Source organism: Notolepis coatsorum, assembly GCF_963971535.1.
Source record: "Notolepis coatsorum genome assembly, chromosome: 3".
NCBI classification, from domain to species: Eukaryota; Metazoa; Chordata; class Actinopteri; order Aulopiformes; family Paralepididae; genus Notolepis; species Notolepis coatsorum.
In genome coordinates, this window is record NC_140167.1 from 115097542 (window position 1) to 115116155 (window position 18614).

The following is an 18614-nucleotide window of genomic DNA, read 5'->3' on the forward strand; positions in this document are numbered from 1 at the left end:
TCAGCATGTGACTTGCAACACCAGAGGCGGTAACATCCTAGATCACTGTTACACGCAATTTAAAGGTGGCTACAAGGCTCATTCTGATAGTGGCTTTGGTAAATCAGATCACGCGTCCATTTTTCTTACACCAAAGTATAAACAGAGAATTAAAAGTACTCCCGTAGTCTCGCGAGAGGTGCAGAAATGGGATCTGACGTCAGAGGATACGATCCGGTCAGTGTTTCACTACACAGACTGGAATGTGTTCCGCGACACAGATAACATTAATGTCTACACGGAGACAGTGCTGGACTATGTTTGTACTAGGGTGAAAGAAACAATCCCCACTACCAAAATGAAAGTTTACCCAAATCAAAAACCCTGGGTAGACAAATCCGTCCGTGAAGCTCTGAGAGAGCGCACCAAAGCATACAACGACGGCCTAGTGGCAGGCAACATGAATGACCACAAGGTGGCGCGATACAACGTAAGGAGGACAGTGTCAGAGGCCAAACGGCGCTACAGGGATAAAATTGAACTCCAGTTTGAACAAGCTGACTCTAGAGCTATGTGGCAGGGGCTCAAAACGATGACAGACTACAAAGGCGCCTCCCTCAAACTGAACAGTGACATCTCCTTAGCAAATGACCTCAATACCTTCTATGCGAGGTTTGATGCTGGTAATAACAACACCAGCTCACAAGCCTCTGCAATGGGGGGGGGGGGGTCGGCTGCTGATGGAGGCGCAGTGTTCAGGGTAACAGAGCATGAGGTGAGGCGGACCTTTAAAAAAATGGATATCAGGAAGGCAGCAGGTCCAGACGGCATCCCCGGCCGCGTCCTAAAAGTCTGTGCCGACCAACTGGCCCCAGTATTCACTGACATATTTAACCTGTCCTTAGAACAGGCTGTCATCCCCACCTGCCTGAAGAAGTCCACTATTATCCCTGTACCCAAAAAATCCAAGCCTGCTTGCCTCAACGACTACCGCCCTGTAGCTCTCACCTCCATAGCCATGAAGTGCTTTGAGAAGCTAGTAAAGGGCTACATCTGCTCCTCCCTCCCCATCAACATGGACCCCCTGCAATTTGCATACCGCCCCAACAGGTCCACGGAGGACGCCATATCCCATGTGCTGCACACAGCAGCATCACACCTGGACAAGAGGCAGGGGAACTATGTGAGAATGCTATTCATCGACTACAGCTCGGCATTCAATACCATAGTCCCCTCCATACTCATAGCCAAGCTCAGGGACCTGGGCTTGGGCTATGACCTCTGCCAGTGGGTCTTGGACTTCCTGACTGGCAGACCCCAGGTGGTGAGAGCAGGAAACTGCACCTCCTCATCCATCACCCTCAACATAGGGGCCCCCCAGGGCTGTGTTCTGAGTCCCCTCCTCTACTCCCTGTACACACACGACTGTGTGGCTCAGCGGAGTAGCAATACAATCGTCAAATTTGCTGACGACACAGTGGTGGTGGGCCTGATCTCTGCCAACGACGAGAGGGCCTACCTGGAAAAGGTCAAGGTCCTGGCGGGATGGTGCCAGGAAAACAGCCTCTCCCTGAACGTCAGCAAAACAAAGGAGATGATTGTGGACTTCAGGAGGTCGGGGGTCAAGGACTACAGCCCCCTCAGCATCGACGGGGCACCGGTTGAGAGAGTCAACAGCTTTAAGTACCTCGGAGCCTACATATCCGAGGACTTGACATGGACCACACACATTAACAGTGTTGTGAAGAAGGCACGACAACGCCTCTACTTCCTCAGGCGCCTAAGGAAGTTCCAAGTCAGCCAGAAGATCCTTAAGAACTTCTACTCATGTACAATAGAGAGCATCTTGACCGGCAACATCACCTCCTGGTTTGGGAATAGCACTGCACAAGACCAAAGCAGACTACAAAGAGTGACACATTCAGCCGAACGCACAATTGGAGGGGGGCTCCCCACCCCCCAGAACATTTACTACAAGCGTTGCAAGGGCAAGGCTAAGAGAATCATTAAAGACTCCAGTCACCCGAACAACTGCCTCTTTGAACTGCTGCGGTCAGGCAAGCGATACAGGAGTCTCAAGGCGAGCACAGAAAGACTCAGAAGAAGCTTCTATCCCCAGGCCATCAGGCTGCTAAACGAACAATGAATGAACACTACACAGCAACAACCACCAAACGCACATAGCACACACATCCACACGCACACACTCACTTTAAACAAACACACTGTAGCACCCACTCCACACACTATAGCACACACCCACTTTAAACAAACACACTGTAGCACCCACTCCCCACACTTTATATTTATGGATGAAGGATTGCACTACACTCGTACACCTTACTGTAAATTGTACCTAAAATTGTACCTCATCCCATTTCTGCTTTGCACTAGATAGTACTGTACATTAGTACACTGCATAGTATTGTGTATTGTATATTATATGGTAACTCAGAACATTGTACATATGTCTATACCGAACACTGTGACCTCATTTTCTTCTTCTAAATTCATGCTATATTATGTTATTATGTTATTTGATACTATCTTGTCTAGCACAGTCTCTGGAGCGTAACAGTAAGAAGCATTTTGTATGAAAGTATTCTGTACTTCTGTATGACAACTATTAAAGAACTTGAACTTGAACTTCCATGTCCATTCTGCCTGGACCTATAAAGATATATATATATATAATAAATCACAGTTAGCATCAATGGTCAAACATTCAATCATAAACCAGGCCATATCTAGGCCGTGCACTTTGCTTTTCATGACATTGACTAAACACATGCATGTATTCGCGTTACTGTGTATATACCCCGCGTTACAGACGCAATATAGCGACACAATAATAATAATTCATTGATTTTTATAGCACTTTTCAAAGACCCACATTCGCTGATCATATACATACGCTGCACATGCACATATTAGCTTGCAATGTATCTACAAACATTCGATCATACGAGATACATTCACGCACATGGATTCAATAAACACATGCATATATATATATATATATATATATATATATATATATATATATATATATATATATATATATATATATATATATATATATATATATATTCGAGTTACACATGCCTTGAATTGACCATTTATTGAATTGAAATTACCTGGCATCCACTCGTCAATATCATCAGCGATGTCGATCTCAGACTCATCCGAGGTGTGGGAGGACGGCGGCGACACATGCCGGATCTTCGCAACCCGCTTCCTTGTTGCTCTGACCGGGAGTGGCGCGATCGTTACCGGAGAGCCGGTGGCAGCGGCCACGACCGGAGAACTGATCGGTGCCGGCCTCACCTGAGGCGGAGGTGCACGGCTTGTACCCGCTGTAGCTGCGGTAACCGGGGCCCCAACCCGCTTCTTTGTGGCTCTGACCGGGAGCGCCGCGATCGTTACCGGAGAGCCGGTGGCAGCGGCCACGACCGGAGAACTGATCGGTGCCGGCCTCACCTGAGGCGGAGGTGCACGGCTTGTCCCAGCGACAGCTGCGGTAACCGGGGCCCCAACACGCTTCTTTGTGGCTCTGACCGGGAGCGGCGCGATCGTTACCGGAGAGCCGGTGGCAGCGGCCACGACCGGAGAACTGATCGGTGCCGGCGGAGGTGCACGGCTCGTCCCAGCGGCAGCTGGTGGAACCGGGGCCTGGGTGAACGGCAGTGTAGTCTGGACGTATCGGTCCGGGAGTTTGCCTCTCCTAACCGACTTCCTCGTTCTTCGCATTGTGAATACCTACGCTCAACTATGTACTATAAAAACGGCTATGAAAATCTACTAACTAGTGTTACTAAAACACGGACTAAGCACTTATCTAAAAGTGCTGTACTTGCTACAGTACTGCAACTAAACTAATATTACCTGGTACTACAAAAGAAAATAATTATTACAAAATGAAGAAAATATATTATCAATCACTACTACTACTAGAAATACTATCACTACTACTATCAATGCTAAATGCTCAAAATCAAATCAAATCAAACGCAACCACCTAAAAAAAAAACGAGAAATCTCGTGAGTGGCACTCAAAGTGTTAAGACTGCCATTTTATTTTCTTTGTTCTTTGTTTCCTATTAACTACTGTCTGCGCTTCGGGTCACTGAGAAGCACTTTATAGATGTGATACCACGTTTTTTATTGATTTTTTTTTTATATAGCACCAAAATACAAACACTCGACCGTTTGCTGGCCAGACATTTGATAGTATGTTTTAGAAATAGTACATAGCAAGTGTGCAGTGCAGTCTAATCATTAACTGCAAGGTGATTAGATTTACAAAAACAGCAAAGAAATAAACAACACTAATAGCATATTACCAGACAAATAAAGCTAGTCCACACTCAACACAGTCAAACAAGCCTGGCCGTGTTCAGTTGTGATCACCCACTTATTGTGTATCCCAGATTCACTGTTAACGTGTTTTATTCTGATCATCTGAAAGGGATACAAATACACTAGGAGCTATGGTCGGACACAGTACACGGTGAGTGCTTGGTACAGTAATATACTTTACCAAGATTTGACAAATAAACCTTTTCATATTTTTCTAAGATCTGGTTCAAATTACAAACGATAAAAAGGAGAGAAAAAAAAGCCTCATTGCATAACCATGATCCGGGTTACCTTCATTTTAAAAATAGGTTTGAGGGATCACGGAGAGACAGAATTGACCTATCTCAAACCCACTCTCTTCCCTTTCTCACATCGGCTGCTTCATTGGAGGATCGGGAAAAGAGGGTGGGGTTTTAGGTCAATTGAAGCTCATCATTTGGGGGAATCTAAAAAGCATACACAGTTATATAAAAATGTATACCCAAATGTTTTGCTCCAGTAAGCCAGTATGGGAACTAAAAGGTTCCAATTAAAAAAAAAATAATAATAATAATAATAATCTTAGTTATTCATGAAGTTATATTAATATATAGCACCAGCCTAGTTTATGGCAAGTCTTGGGTTTGGTCTAAAGAGCAAATCTGTGGTGCACTAGAATAGTGTAACCCAGACAGCAGTGAGACAAATTGCTGAATTTTTCAGAGAACTAAAAGTGCAGTCCCACTCCAGCAAATTCCCAGACCCCAGCTATCTAAACCCACAGTGCACCTCTTCCAACGACCTAGGACAACTGATGGGGCGCTTCAAGCATTTCCATGAGGAAAGTGGCGATAGTGGTGTCATCAATCAGCTTGAAGAAGAAGAGATGCTCCAAGCACTTCAAGCCAATGGAACGCAGTGCTGGCAGTCTAAGGAGGAGCTTCGCAAACCTTACCTGCTGCTCTGGGTACTTCTGCTTGCAGTAGGACTCCAGTGATGCATAGACTTTATTTCTAAGGAGCTCCACCTCACCGGTGTTGGATAACCCTTTCGCATCTGGGTTGAAGAGAACAATGGCTCGTAGGCAGCCAAGCTCCGTCTTGTCCATTTGCATATCTCTCATTTTACTGACCAGCTTGGTAAGAACCCTGTCAAATATGGCGCCCACCTCTGCACTGTCTGCGTTGTCTCTGTGCAGCTCGGAGGCCAGCAGGACCCCGTCCTTTAAAGCCATGGAGCGGTGAGAGAAGGAGGCGATCAGGAGCTCATTCCAGCCTGCATGCAGGAGAATGACCTGATCATCCAAGGGCAGCTCAGAGAAGTGAGGGATCCTTTTAGCCCACTCCACCAGAGCAAACACCTGCTTATCTGCAGTCTGGCAGATGTTGGTGACGGCATCATGGGGAGTGTTGGCCACAGAGCCTCCGTCAGAGTGGAGCTCGGTCCTCTGCTCCACGGCGGTCTCCGCCTCCAATATCTTCTCCACGGGCATCTCCTCGTTCACCGCAATGCTGCACTCTTCTGGTAGCGGCAGTACTGGCAGCGGTTGCGCTGGCGCTTGTCCACCAGGCACTCTTTGTTGTCCCTGCAGGTGTAACTCAGGTCTTTGCCCACGGTGCGTTTGAAGAAGCCCTTGCAACCTTCGCAGCTGTACACTCCATAGTGCTTGCCAGAGGAACGGTCTCCACAGATGGCACAGAGGCACTTCTGAGAGAGCATTATCCCAGGGCTGTGAGCAGACATGGACCTCAGGCAGAACGGGGGCTTCACAACATCCGAGCTGCTGATCGAGTGCATCCCAGACATTGAAGAGTTAACCTGATTGCTGCTGATGGGTCCGAAGCCCAGCGAGGGCGTGCCACTGGGGGAGCCAAGTGAGGGGCTGATGATGGAGAAAGGGGAACCCAAGGTGGTGGTGGGGCTGTTGGAGGCTGAGCTGATGGGCTGCTGGGAGGACATGGCAAACACCTGCTTATCTGCAGTCTGGCAGATGTTGGTGACGGCATCATGGGGAGTGTTGGCCGCAGAGCCTCCGTCAGAGTGGAGCTCGGTCCTCTGCTCCACGGCGGTCTCCGCCTCCAAGATCTTCTCCACGGGCATCTCCTCGTTCACCGCAATGCTGCACTCCAGCTCTCCCTCCCGTTCGCGGTTCCTCTGACGCTCCTCCTGCACTGATTTTTGACGTTCATCTTGGACCACTTCCCTCTTCATGCCCATGGCCAGGCACTTCTGGTAGCGGCAGTACTGGCAGCGGTTGCGCTGGCGCTTGTCCACCAGGCACTCTTTGTTGTCCCTGCAGGTGTAACTCAGGTCTTTGCCCACGGTGCGTTTGAAGAAGCCCTTGCAACCTTCGCAGCTGTACACTCCATAGTGCTTGCCAGAGGAACGGTCTCCACAGATGGCACAGAGGCGCTTCTGAGAGAGCATTATCCCAGGGCTGTGAGCAGACATGGACCTCAGGCAGAACGGGGGCTTCACAACATCCGAGCTGCTGATCGAGTGCATCCCAGACATTGAAGAGTTAACCTGATTGCTGCTGATGGGTCCGAAGCCCAGCGAGGGCGTGCCACTGGGGGAGCCAAGTGAGGGGCTGATGATGGAGAAAGGGGAACCCAAGGTGGTGGTGGGGCTGTTGGAGGCTGAGCTGATGGGCTGCTGGGAGGACATGGCTATTTATCTACCCAGCGGAGAGGAGGATGACCTGTTTGAAGGACAACAATCAGGCACACCTTCAACACATTGTTAAAAAATCACATAACTAATTTTTTATTGTGAATTTCCAAAGACACGGGATGCGCGAGGTAACACAGGCCGCAACGCTCAAGGGAAGTTAAACAACACTGATTGCAGAAGCCAGTGTGCATATTAAAAAGTCAAATTTCTGATTTAGATATGGGTACATATTCAGAGTTTGAAAATACTACTTATATTAAGACTGCCATTTTATTTTATTTGTTCTTTGTTTCCTATTAACGATAGGTTATGACTATAACCAAGTTCTGTTAGTTAGGGGCGATGCTTGGCATCACTACTGCACTATCTCGCGTACGTGCACGCGTACTGAATAAACCACAAATGTACCTCTAATACCAGTATTAGTCTGACCACACCCCTCATCAGCTTACCTTCATAAGCAGGTGTGTGGTCACCTGCTCTCCTCCTTCCCAAGCTTTCACCACAAGGTGAGGACAAGGGCTGCAGCGGTCGTCTGATGCCAAGCATCGCCCCTAACTAACAGAACTTGGTTATAGTCATAACCTATCGTTCTGTATCGTTAGTGGCTTAGCTTGGCATCACTACTGCACAAGGGAGGCCAAGCGGAGCCACTTGGCTGACAAATACACCCCGCTGACAGCCCCCCAAAACCATCAGAACAGGGAGGGCCGAGCCCCCCCGACCCCCCCTAATGGAGGGTATCCCCCCTATTAGAGGCTTCACGGGAAGGCGACGGACCCGACCGTGCGAAGAGGCACTCAAGCAACTTAACGCACAGGGTGAGCAGACCGTGGCTTGACCCCACGACTACACACACGCACAACCCGCATGCCACCCGGGAACGAACGGAGGAACAACCTCGTTACTGCCCCCAGAATCACGGGGCCAAGGGCAAACCCAACCCCGTGGCAAGGCCGTAGCAGCGGAGCGCGAAGGAAGACCCAGACCCACCAAAAGGACTGGACTCCCTGGAATGGGGGCCCGGAGAAGTCCATGATGCCAGCATCAAGACCCCACCAGGTGGGCACGTAGTGCCCCGCCCCCCACATCGCCAGCGTATTCGGACAAAGGCCCCTCAGTTACTGCACCTGGTATTCCCAGGCGGAATCCCATCCAAGTACTAACCAGGCCAGAACCTGCCTAGCTTCCGAGATCGGACGAGATCGGGCGTGTTCAGGTTGGTATGGCCGTAAGCCGAGCGGGCCCCGTCCCCCCAATAGTACACCGCCTGGCACACTGACCCTGCAGAACAGGCAGTCAGCATGGCCGTAAGCACACAAAAAGGTCAACCAACGGAAGCAGGCAGCGCACCGGGGAAAAACCAGGCAACAGGCTGTTAACCCTAGCCTGGAGACTGCGGACGAGACAGGCGCCAGAGGGGACAGCTGAACACAGCCGCCCCGGCGGAAGGAGCGTAAGCTGGCGGTGTTGCATGACCAAGCCTCCATTTAAAAACCCCCACCCAGAGGGGTCGAGGCAGAGAAGGCTGACACGATTGGCAGACGTCATGAACGTGCAGGGGCACCCTCAAACGGTGAACCCGGGAGTTGACACTGCTCCAACACACCAGGGAATCAACCACCTCGGTGTTACCCAATGCGGTGGTTGTTCCTATAACCCCTCAAGAAAAAACTCCAAAACACACCTGCGGGCATACACCGGCTATACCGCAGTACAAGTGTTTCAGTTTCCAAAAAGGGTTAACCCAGGCCTACGGGTCGCAAACATCACTTCGGACCGGGCCTGGCGGTACGGGAAGCACAGGGTCACCAGAGGAGGTCAAAAAACCACCCCCACAGGCCCCTCTTCGCCATGCGTGAGAGAGGAGCGAAAAATAATGGAGAACCAGCCCCTAAGCACACCGTACCTGGTATTCCCCGGCGGTCTCCCAACCAAGTACTAACCAGGACCAACCTGTGTAGCGGCCGAGATCCGACGAGATCGAGCGCGTACAGAATGGCATGGCTGTAAGCCATGACGACAGTGCTGAGTAAAAACATACCCAACCAGGGTCTCCATAGCGCTTAACCCTGTGACACCCAGACCGACCCGGCATTTTTCCCCCTGAAAAAAGCCCAAGTCCCTCAGGGTACCAGAACAGCAGATCTGCATCCCCGGCGGACAACGGGTTCAACTGATCTGGACCAGCGTGACCAGAACCAGTCCCGTGCCCTAACCACGCCGACATGCCTACTCCAGGAGAAGGGCAGATATGCGTGTTGATCTTAACATGAAAAGAAGGCGCCACCCAGACGTTCGGATGAACCGCGCCTGGTGGCCCACCCCAAGGGCGTGAGACCCCACTACATATGTTCAGATCCATCCCGTCATCATCCCCCAGACATGAACGAGAATCCGTCGACAACCCACCCAGGTCATGGGATGTGGTCGTCGGAAGAGGAAAAACCCCCATCTCAGTTGCTTTATAAAAACGCTGTTTCAACCACAAGCAACCAAGGCGTGCCAGTCAATCGCCTGTTTACAGCGAGCTAGCACTATACGTGCGTCGGGACACACCCCCATCAATGAACAGGCTATTTAGACCTGTCATTGAATCCCCAAGGCGCCCAGGGGAACGACAAGAGGGGTGTGACACTCCCTAACTCCAACACTTCTGGAATAGAAAGAAGGAAGCATCAACAGTATGTATCCCAGTCTACACAGCCGGGGTAAAAAATGTTCACATTTTTACATCCCACCACCCTCCCATAGGAAAGAGACGGGGATCCCCAGAGAGACTTCCCACGCGAGCTGTACAGATTGAAAAGAATATATTGCACCTTGAGCCATGTAAAAAACTGGTTTTAGGGCCTCCGGGGAAGAGGCACTGAACCCATACACACTCAATAAACGAATTGAATCGAATATACATACAATAGAAAAGGACCCTTCTAGAGGGTCCACTCACTTTGACAATCTGAGGAGGAAGGCTCTGTACTCTGATGGAGGCTTCCTCACATGGAAGAAGGAGTCCGAACTCACAGAAGGCCTGAATAGGCGCTTGGTGAGGAGGAGCCCTGACCACCCCCCCTGAAAACAGATCCATCACATGGACCTGAACAGCACACGGAAGTCCTACCAACAGAGACGCGCACAGTGACGTACTCTATGGCGGGGGAATTCCTGCGGTGCACACGCCCAATATACCAGGCCGTGGGACCAGGAACTCCCTCCCCCCCCCCCCCCCCCCCCCCCCGTAACGTGCCGAACCGCCACGTGACGGGAACCTTGAAGGACAGGGGGTGTACCCCTGACCGACAGAACAATGGGGAGAGGAAAGGTTACCAGTTCACCCCTTTACGACCCCACACCCATGATACGACGTAACGACAAAAAGAGAATATGACACAGTCATAGTCAGCTCTATGAAGCGTTTCACAGCTCCACACAGCGCACGAGCTAACCTGCTATCTGATTTTTACTAAGGAAAAACACAGAATAGAGAGGGCTCTAAGAACCCCGGTCCAACATACACATGTGCTTCTGTGGCCAGTACAACCCAGTTGTAGGTCACATGACACACACAACCCATCATCACCTACAAAAAATGGCAAAAACACTCAACAGAGGAACGCCGTTTTTTTCACAATGAGAGAATACACCATTCTTGATTAGTATCGACCACAGGCCTTGCTAAGCACACATGACAGCAACCAAACCAATTTCCCCTTAGGAAATAAGTTTCTCCAGCAGATTTAGCACAACCTCAGCAATCAAGCTAAGAGTTACATCGTATCCCTACCACACAAAAGACACAATTAATGCACAACATGTCTGATAGGAGGTGATAAAGTCCCCAGGGAACCGGGGGGGAAAAACACAATCCTCCTATTTCACCCTCAATACGGCCAGTTAAAACAGGAAAACCTGTTAATGTGTGAACTCACTGTTCATTGTCATTACAGTCTGAGAAAGAACATTCTTTTACTCACTTGTCACCAAGCATAGCTTCATAGGTTAGTTGCCTTAGTAGTGAGTACACGGTACACATAAACACCATGATGTTTCTCACACAACAACCAGATCAATACATCACGATCTGCACGGAGAAGCTAACTGCCAGTGACAAAAACAGCTCACACATAACCCGCAACGTATCCCAAATGCATTGCAACAACACACGTTTTGGGAAAAAACACCGTTATTCACAATACATTTAGCAAAGTAAAACCAGAAGACGTGTTATGAGGTCTGGCCAACCCCGTACCTACCCGGAACGCAGATCAGCGAAGTGCAGTCACAAGACACCGTAGAACACAGCCGTCCTGTGTTGTTCGATCCGGGCAGCGTCGCCGCTCCAACCAGTCGCTACAGTCCTCTTTGTTGACGCAATCGCCGTCCAGGCACAGGGCAGGGTCGACGAACATCCCCTGTCAAGGATGACGTCGTGGTCAAGAGTGTAAAACATGTTAAAATCAAAGCACGTTCAACAGAATAGCATCAAGCTAACGGCTGCTCCAACCGTTCGGGTGCTATTGCTTCCGCTCGCGAGACGCCAATCTAACGACGCACGCGATCAGAAGCGAGCTCCCGGCGGCGCGCGAGAAGCTAAGCTACCCCGCGCCAGGCCACTGACCGGCTAACCGTAAGCTATGAACATGTAAACAATGACATAACACTCACCCAGACAGGCCGCCGTTCTGAACCTCTCCACACTTTTTAGGAGAAAAGAGAAAACAAGACGTCAACACCGCTTCACAACGGTGACATTACCACGTCCGGCGGAATCAGCACAGTACCAACTGGCCTGTATAGCTGACTTTGAACATGAATCTGCCGCTATCGCACATTACATGCACATATCCCCTCGTGAAGGAATACTCTCATTTGGATATGAAAGATGGGGCCTTAACACGGTGACAGAGAGAATCCACTCGTCCAGAACACACAGGGATCACCAGTGTCAATGGTCGCGGCCCACTATAGTTAAAACTATAATGGTCTTCAGACCAAGGTCTCCTGTCGCCTAGGTGGCTAAACAAAGGACCCTAGCCTGGGGCCGGTTTCCATAAACTTTGTCAAGTAGCCCCCATAGCACTAACAGACAAGTGGAGCCCGCCAGCAAACACTACTCACCCAACCTGGAACGCACCGCTTCTCACAACAGCGGCATGTCCGACAGTTCAGCTGCGGCCTGACAGGTTTCACCCCAACAAACACAGCAAGGAACTGCAGTTGAGAAGCATGCAGCGGCGTGCTCCCAATACGAAAACCGGTGGAGGGTTTTTAGAATGATCATCATCTTCCAGACACTCCAGTACGAAGACAATATCGCCGTATTTTCTCGAAAATAGTGAGAGAGAAAATAAAGATATGATGTCAACGTATCCTTGTTTCCCAAAGCTGTTCCTAATCCAATTTCTTCCATCATGGTGTCAAGTGTGGGGATCTACCGAGGCACCTCTTCCTTGTGGTGAAAGCGAGAAGGAGGAGAGCAGGTGACCACACACCTGCTTATGAAGGTAAGCTGATGAGGGGTGTGGTCAGACTAATACTGGTATTAGAGGTACATTTGTGGTTTATTCAGTACGCGTGCACGTACGCGAGATAGTGCAGTAGTGATGCCAAGCTAAGCCACTAACGATACAGAACTACTGTCGGCGCTTCGGGTCACTGAGAAGCGCTTTATAGATGTGATACCACGTTTTTTATTTAAATTTTTTCTCTCCTTTTCTGTTTATTGTTTTCCATTTGTTTTTTAAACTCTCATTTTCCACCTGCTTACCTCTAATTGCAAAAGTAAACTATCGATAGAACAAGAATATTTGTTCCTGGGCGTCTCTCTACTCCTCATTAGTTCCTCTGTACTTAATGTTTATGTTCACTCACTAAAATAAGGCGCCAGCGACTAAACTGTCCCCAGCCTGGGACTCCTCCCTTTTCAATTTGCACCTGACCTTTCATTTACTCAATTTTCTTTTTATTTTTTTTTATTTTTTTTCTCTTTCTTTCTCAAGAGCTATTGTTCTACCTAGTGCTTATTATGGTTGTTTTTTTATTCTACCTAAGAATGCAACGTTTTACAATTGCCTGCATAGTGTCTTAAGACTGTTGTTTAGAGATATTGATGCTTAGAATTATCGTGCTACTTCCTGCCAAGTGTGAAATTGTGATGTATTGATGTTGATTGATTTGATGTTCTGCATAGTGTCTTGAGACTGTGGTTTAGTGATATTGATGGTTGAAATTACCAGGTAGTGTGCCAAAAATGGCACAAAGTGAGGTAATGTGAGTGTAATTTCAGAGTCTTAATCCTATGGGGCCCCACAACAGGGTGATCGTTAAATCCATGAAGTCATGTTATCCTTCTCTCAAAAACTGTTAAAACACTATCCATTCATTATATTCAGAGCAGGCCAGATAACGCTTGCATCCAAGGCCGCAGTGAGCCCTCCGCAAGGGCCCATCCCATCCAACTCCCCAAATGACCATATAAAGCCAACCCAATCAGAGACGGAGGCGTCTCTATCTCACTGTGTTAAGCCATTACAATATTGCTTTTTCTTCACTTTTACTCTGACAGACCTGTGATATGCACTCTGACAGACTAGAAGTCCGTCCGTACGGGCGTACTGTATATATTTTCTTCTCTAATAAACCTGTGTTCATTTAACGTGAGTATTCCGGCTGTCTTTCTGCTCCTGTTTCTTCATTTCAGAATACCTGATTCGCAGTGTTGCGCTGTTTTAGACTGCCCGTGGAGAGCCTGGTGGTTTGCACGCTCATAAGGCCAATATCTTATCTCTGTATTTTACTTAAGCATCCCTGGAGACGTCAAAATCCACCACAATACTTCGTCAGGATTTTTTCTAACGGACGTTCGAACCTTCGCTTTTAATTAAAAAAATTCAATTAAAAAAAGTATTCAAATTATTTTTATTTTATTTTTTTATTTATTTTTTATATCCTCAAACTAAATCCTCAATTTGAATAAAATGATTCATCTGATTAAATGAGTCTTTTTTCTTTTATTAAATCAACTTTCCAGCCCCCTGTCAACTGTCAACCTGAATTAACATTCAGTATTCAATATTGTCTGATTCAATATTAACATTCAGTATTCAAGTACAACAGCTCGCTAGCCGTTGTGGACACTCACCTTTCCAGAGCAAAACGGTTGGCAAGGTACCTTGGTTGAGAAATGCAGGCTTCAATCTATGTTGTTTAGTCTATGATCTGTTCAGTACTGCGCAGTACTGTTCAAAGATGCACAATGAGATCTTCTTCTTCTTCTTCTTCTTCTTTAGAATTTCCGGCCGTGTAGACGCATCGTGGCGTATTACTGCCCCCCGCAATTCTTTTGATGAGCTCTTCTTCTTCTTCTTCTTTCTTCTTTTGAATTTCCCGCAGGCGTATTACTGCCCTCCTCAGTTCTTATACTACGCCATAGTTAGGCCTCTGGTTCTTCTCATTGTTGAATATATATAGAGCACAAATGTTCTAGAATGTTTGATTATGACATCATAATGTGACATCACAAATGTTCTAGAATGTACTATTATGACATACTGTGCCATCACAAATGTTCTAGAATGTTCTATTTATGACATCATACTGTGACATCACAAATGTTCTAGAATGTTATATTATGACATCATACTGTGACATCACAACGGAACATGTTTGAGTGCCATTTGAATAATATAAATAATGTTTGGTAAGGCTGTCCCCGAAGCGTACATTTTTTTACCAAACGGTTCGTGCGTTTTGCGAAGCTGATTGGCCACGCACGTTTCTGGTCATGTGACATGGGCGCCCAATCGCGTGACGAGCAGTGTCTTAGCCCATTTCCGAGTAGAACAGCCTGCAAACGACCTAACGCCTAGTTTATCACTGGTTAATATAGATTGTAAAGAGGACCGGCCCCAATACCGAACCCTGTGGTACACCTTTAGACAATGGCAGGAAATCAGATTGAAAGTTACCTGAATTCACAGATTGACACCTTGAAGATAAATAGTCCTGAAACCAAGCACAAGCGGCTTTATCCAGGCCAATGCTAGCTAGACTATTCAAAAGCAAGTGATGGTCTACTGTATCAAACGCTTTTGAGAGGTCTACAAAGAGAACTGCACAATGCTTCCCATTGTCCAGGGCTGAAATAATGTCATTAGTGACCAAAGTAACAGCTGTAATAGTACTATGATTTGCTCTGAAACCTGATTGGTGAGTACTTAGCACTGAGCAACTTGAGAAAAAGGTTTTTAATTGGTTGTTTACCAAGGTCTCCAGTGCTTTGGCTAGGCATGATAGTTTGGAGATAGGACAATAGTTATCCATCTTATCCATATCCCCCCCTTTATGCAAGGGGAGCACCTTGGCAGATTTCCACACTTGCGGGACTATGCCAGATGCAATAGAAAGGTTAAAGATGTGTGACAATGGCTCACAAATGACAGGGGCTGCCAGTTTTATAAAAAAAAAATCTAAATTGTCCACACCAGTAGAACACTTAGGGTCTATGGATTGCAAGATATTGAGAGTTTCACTAGATGAAAATGGCTGGAAGGAAAATGTAGGTACACACGAGGCATGATCGAAGATTGGGCTAGGGTCAGAGTCAACATCCAGTGGAGCCAGCCCAGTAGACAACCTGTCAAATAAGGACCCAGCCTCAATGAAGTGTTTATTGAAAGCAAGACAAATCTCCTGAGGATCCGAGATTTTACAATCAGCCACATTAATACACAATGGCAATGTAGCAGGGTTATTTTTTGACAGGTTTACTGCACCCCAGAATTTAGCTGGGTTAGAGTAGGAATTCGAGACTAAGTCTAAAAAGTAATCAGATTTAGCCTTCCTCAGAGCTGCAGTAGTTCTATTTCTAAGTTGTCTGAAGGAAAGCCAGTCTTGCGTATCCCCAGTGCGTCTAGCACGTGACCACGCAGAGTTCCGCTCAGAAAATAATGCTGACAGCTCACTTGAGTACCACGGTGCCACCCTATCCTTAATCCTAGTCCTTTTATAAGGAGCATGTTTATCTACAAAGCAATTAAATGTCTTTATAAAATAATCCAGTGAAGTTTGCACATTATCAGACCCTGCTAAACATAGACTATTATTAGTAGCAATGTCCTCCAAAAAGGTTTGGGGGTTAAAGATTTTAAGATTTCTCCTTTGAACAATACGCGGTCTTGATTTCAGCAGCTTTGTGGATCTAACACAGACCGTAGGACAATGATCACTAATGCCTAAATCAAAAACACCACTAGCAGAGATCCTGTCACATCTGTTAGAAAATATCAAGTCAATGAGAGTGGATTTAGCATGATCTTTAGGGTTTGGTCTAGTGCTCTCAGTAATCAACTGAGTAAGGCAGAGGTTACCACTCACCTCCTTCAGGTAACTAGAAGCAGCATTTCGCCAGTCCAAGTTAAAATCACCCAGCACTAGCATCTCTGAATTAGAATATAATGACAGTATATCCATAATTTTATCAGTAGCACTAGCCTCAGCTTTGGGAGGCCTATAGACACCAATCAAAACTAAAGAGTTACAAGACCCCAAATCAACCTTCAGCACAAGTAATTCGAAACACTTTGGAACTGTGATGGTATTCAATACTGAAACAGACAAACAGGATTTTACATACATTGCAACCCCCTCTGCCAGCTCTGTCGCTTCTATATAAATTATAGTGCTGTAAAGCTGCAGATGAGTCATTGTCAGATTTTTAACCAGGTTTCCGATAAAACCAGAACATCAGGATCAGCCTGAGATACTAAAATGTTCAGATGGTCTAACTTATGTTGTTGAAGGAAATGGATTAGGCCAAGCCCTTTCCTATCCTTGAAGGCAGATGGGCTGTTCAGACTAACTGTGGCAGAGACTGTATCATTAGGTACAGAGGTTATGGGAACAAAAACCTGAGACAAGGGGTGTACATATCTCTAATTTTTAAGATCCACCAGGTTACTCCTGACCACACCCCTCTCTTCTACATAACTGCGCCTACCACGCGACAAACCATCACATACAACAGAGATATTTTTAGGAGTATGTCCATCAATAGGGCTTTGTTCCCGTGATGAAGGCCGGGAGGTTGCGACCCCCTCTGCGTGCCCCCCTGTCTCCGGAGGTCTCGTAGTGGTGACCGGAGTGCCGGACGTCCCGCGATGATGTCGGGGAGTTCGCGACCCTCTCTGCGCCGCCCCCTATCTCCCTGTCTCCGGCTGTCCCTGAGCAATGACCGGAGTGTTGAATGTCCCGTGACTAAGACAGGGAGGACGTGACCCTCTTTGCGCCGCCCCTGTGCCTCAAATAGATCCGCTATCAGCTCTATCTTTAATCTTTCAAAATGTTCAGTTGCTATCGCTATTAGCTCTATCTTTAATCTTTCAAAATGTTCAGTTGCTATTGCATGCACTCATCTGTGTTTCACTACACACATGAGTACATGCTTACCAACTGTCCGTCTGCAACACTACTATCACCAACATCTAAGAAGGGAGATCCCCCCTTGAATGGCCCTTCTAAGGTTTCTCTCCTCCACACTGCCTGTGTAGCTTTTTTCCCTATTGTTAGGTTTTAGTGAGTTTTTCCTTACCTTCGCGTGGGGTATGTCTGGGAGTGCTTGCATTCTTTCATTTATTTGCATTCATCTAAAAATGTTTGGACCTTATGGTGTTCTTGTTCTGTTCTTGACTTATTGTTATGTTTTCTTCTTGACTTGTTTAAAGAAGACCTGTACGGCCCATGGGGACATTAACGTGTGTTGTCGGGCCTTATAAATAAATTTGATTTGATTTGATTTGATTTGATCCGCCTGATCCCTGGGAGTGGCTTTAAAAACATGGACACAAGGAACTATGAGATGGATCGGACTCACCCCATTTCAGGCCACATCCACTGTTCTATGTTTTCGGACCAGTTCCCTACTCTCACTCACTGCGGATCTCAGAGCCATGTCCATACCCATGGAGAGCAGCCAGGCTCCATTCCAGTTGGGATGAAGGCCATCCCTAGCAAAGAGCTCCGGACGTCTCCAGAAAACATAGAAATTATCTATATAGGGAATCATCATTAGGCAACAGTAACCCTTCAGCCAGATATGAAGTTCACGGATCCTGCTGTACTTGCCATCCCCATACCTAGGGGAGGGAAAGGGACCAGAGATAATGCAGGATTTATTAGATGACTGGACTGTGGAGATCAGTGCCCTAAAGTCCTCCCTCAATAACTCAGACTGTTGATACTTAATGTCATTAGACCCGGAGTGGATGATGATGGATGATGCCTGAGGATGGTCCTTAATGAGTGAAGGGAGTGCTGCCTTGATGTCCGAGACCCTGGCTCCTGGGAGGCAGTAGGTTCTGGCCCTCGGGACAGCCACATGATGCACCATTGAAGTCCCAATGACAAGCACAGAGGGAGGGGGGGGGGGGAGCGGTGCAGGGCTCACCATCCCTTGTGGGTCTCTGTAGAGGTTTACCATTCCGAGTGGGAGGGGGGTGCGGCTGGCAAGGGGGATCCTACAGAGAGTGAGGCAGGGGACCCATCCACGCCTCCTGCGTGTCGGCTACAGACGTGGTACCAGGAGCAGCAGTGAAGGACATTCCTGCATGACCAGTCTGCTGTAACAC

The 18614-nt window shown here is 47.6% G+C and overlaps 2 protein-coding genes across 2 annotated transcripts; both read right to left on the bottom strand.

Annotated features, from left to right (window-relative positions):
- Window positions 1-4908: 4908 nt before the first annotated feature.
- On the bottom strand, window positions 4909-7135 carry LOC311225664 (retinoic acid receptor RXR-beta-A-like). The gene is made up of 2 exons (XM_084311055.1): window positions 6286-7135; window positions 4909-5677 (listed from the first exon to the last, which is right to left on the bottom strand). The coding sequence occupies exons 1-2, from the start codon at window positions 6982-6984 to the stop codon at window positions 5120-5122; spliced, it is 1257 nt and encodes a 418-aa protein (XP_084167181.1). The 5' UTR covers window positions 6985-7135; the 3' UTR covers window positions 4909-5119.
- On the bottom strand, window positions 5818-6276 carry LOC311225067 (retinoic acid receptor RXR-beta-A-like; the record flags this gene model as incomplete). The annotated part of the gene is made up of 1 exon (XM_084310275.1): window positions 5818-6276. One exon carries the CDS (start codon window positions 6274-6276, stop codon window positions 5818-5820), a length of 459 nt encoding a protein of 152 aa, XP_084166401.1.
- Window positions 7136-18614: the final 11479 nt, after the last annotated feature.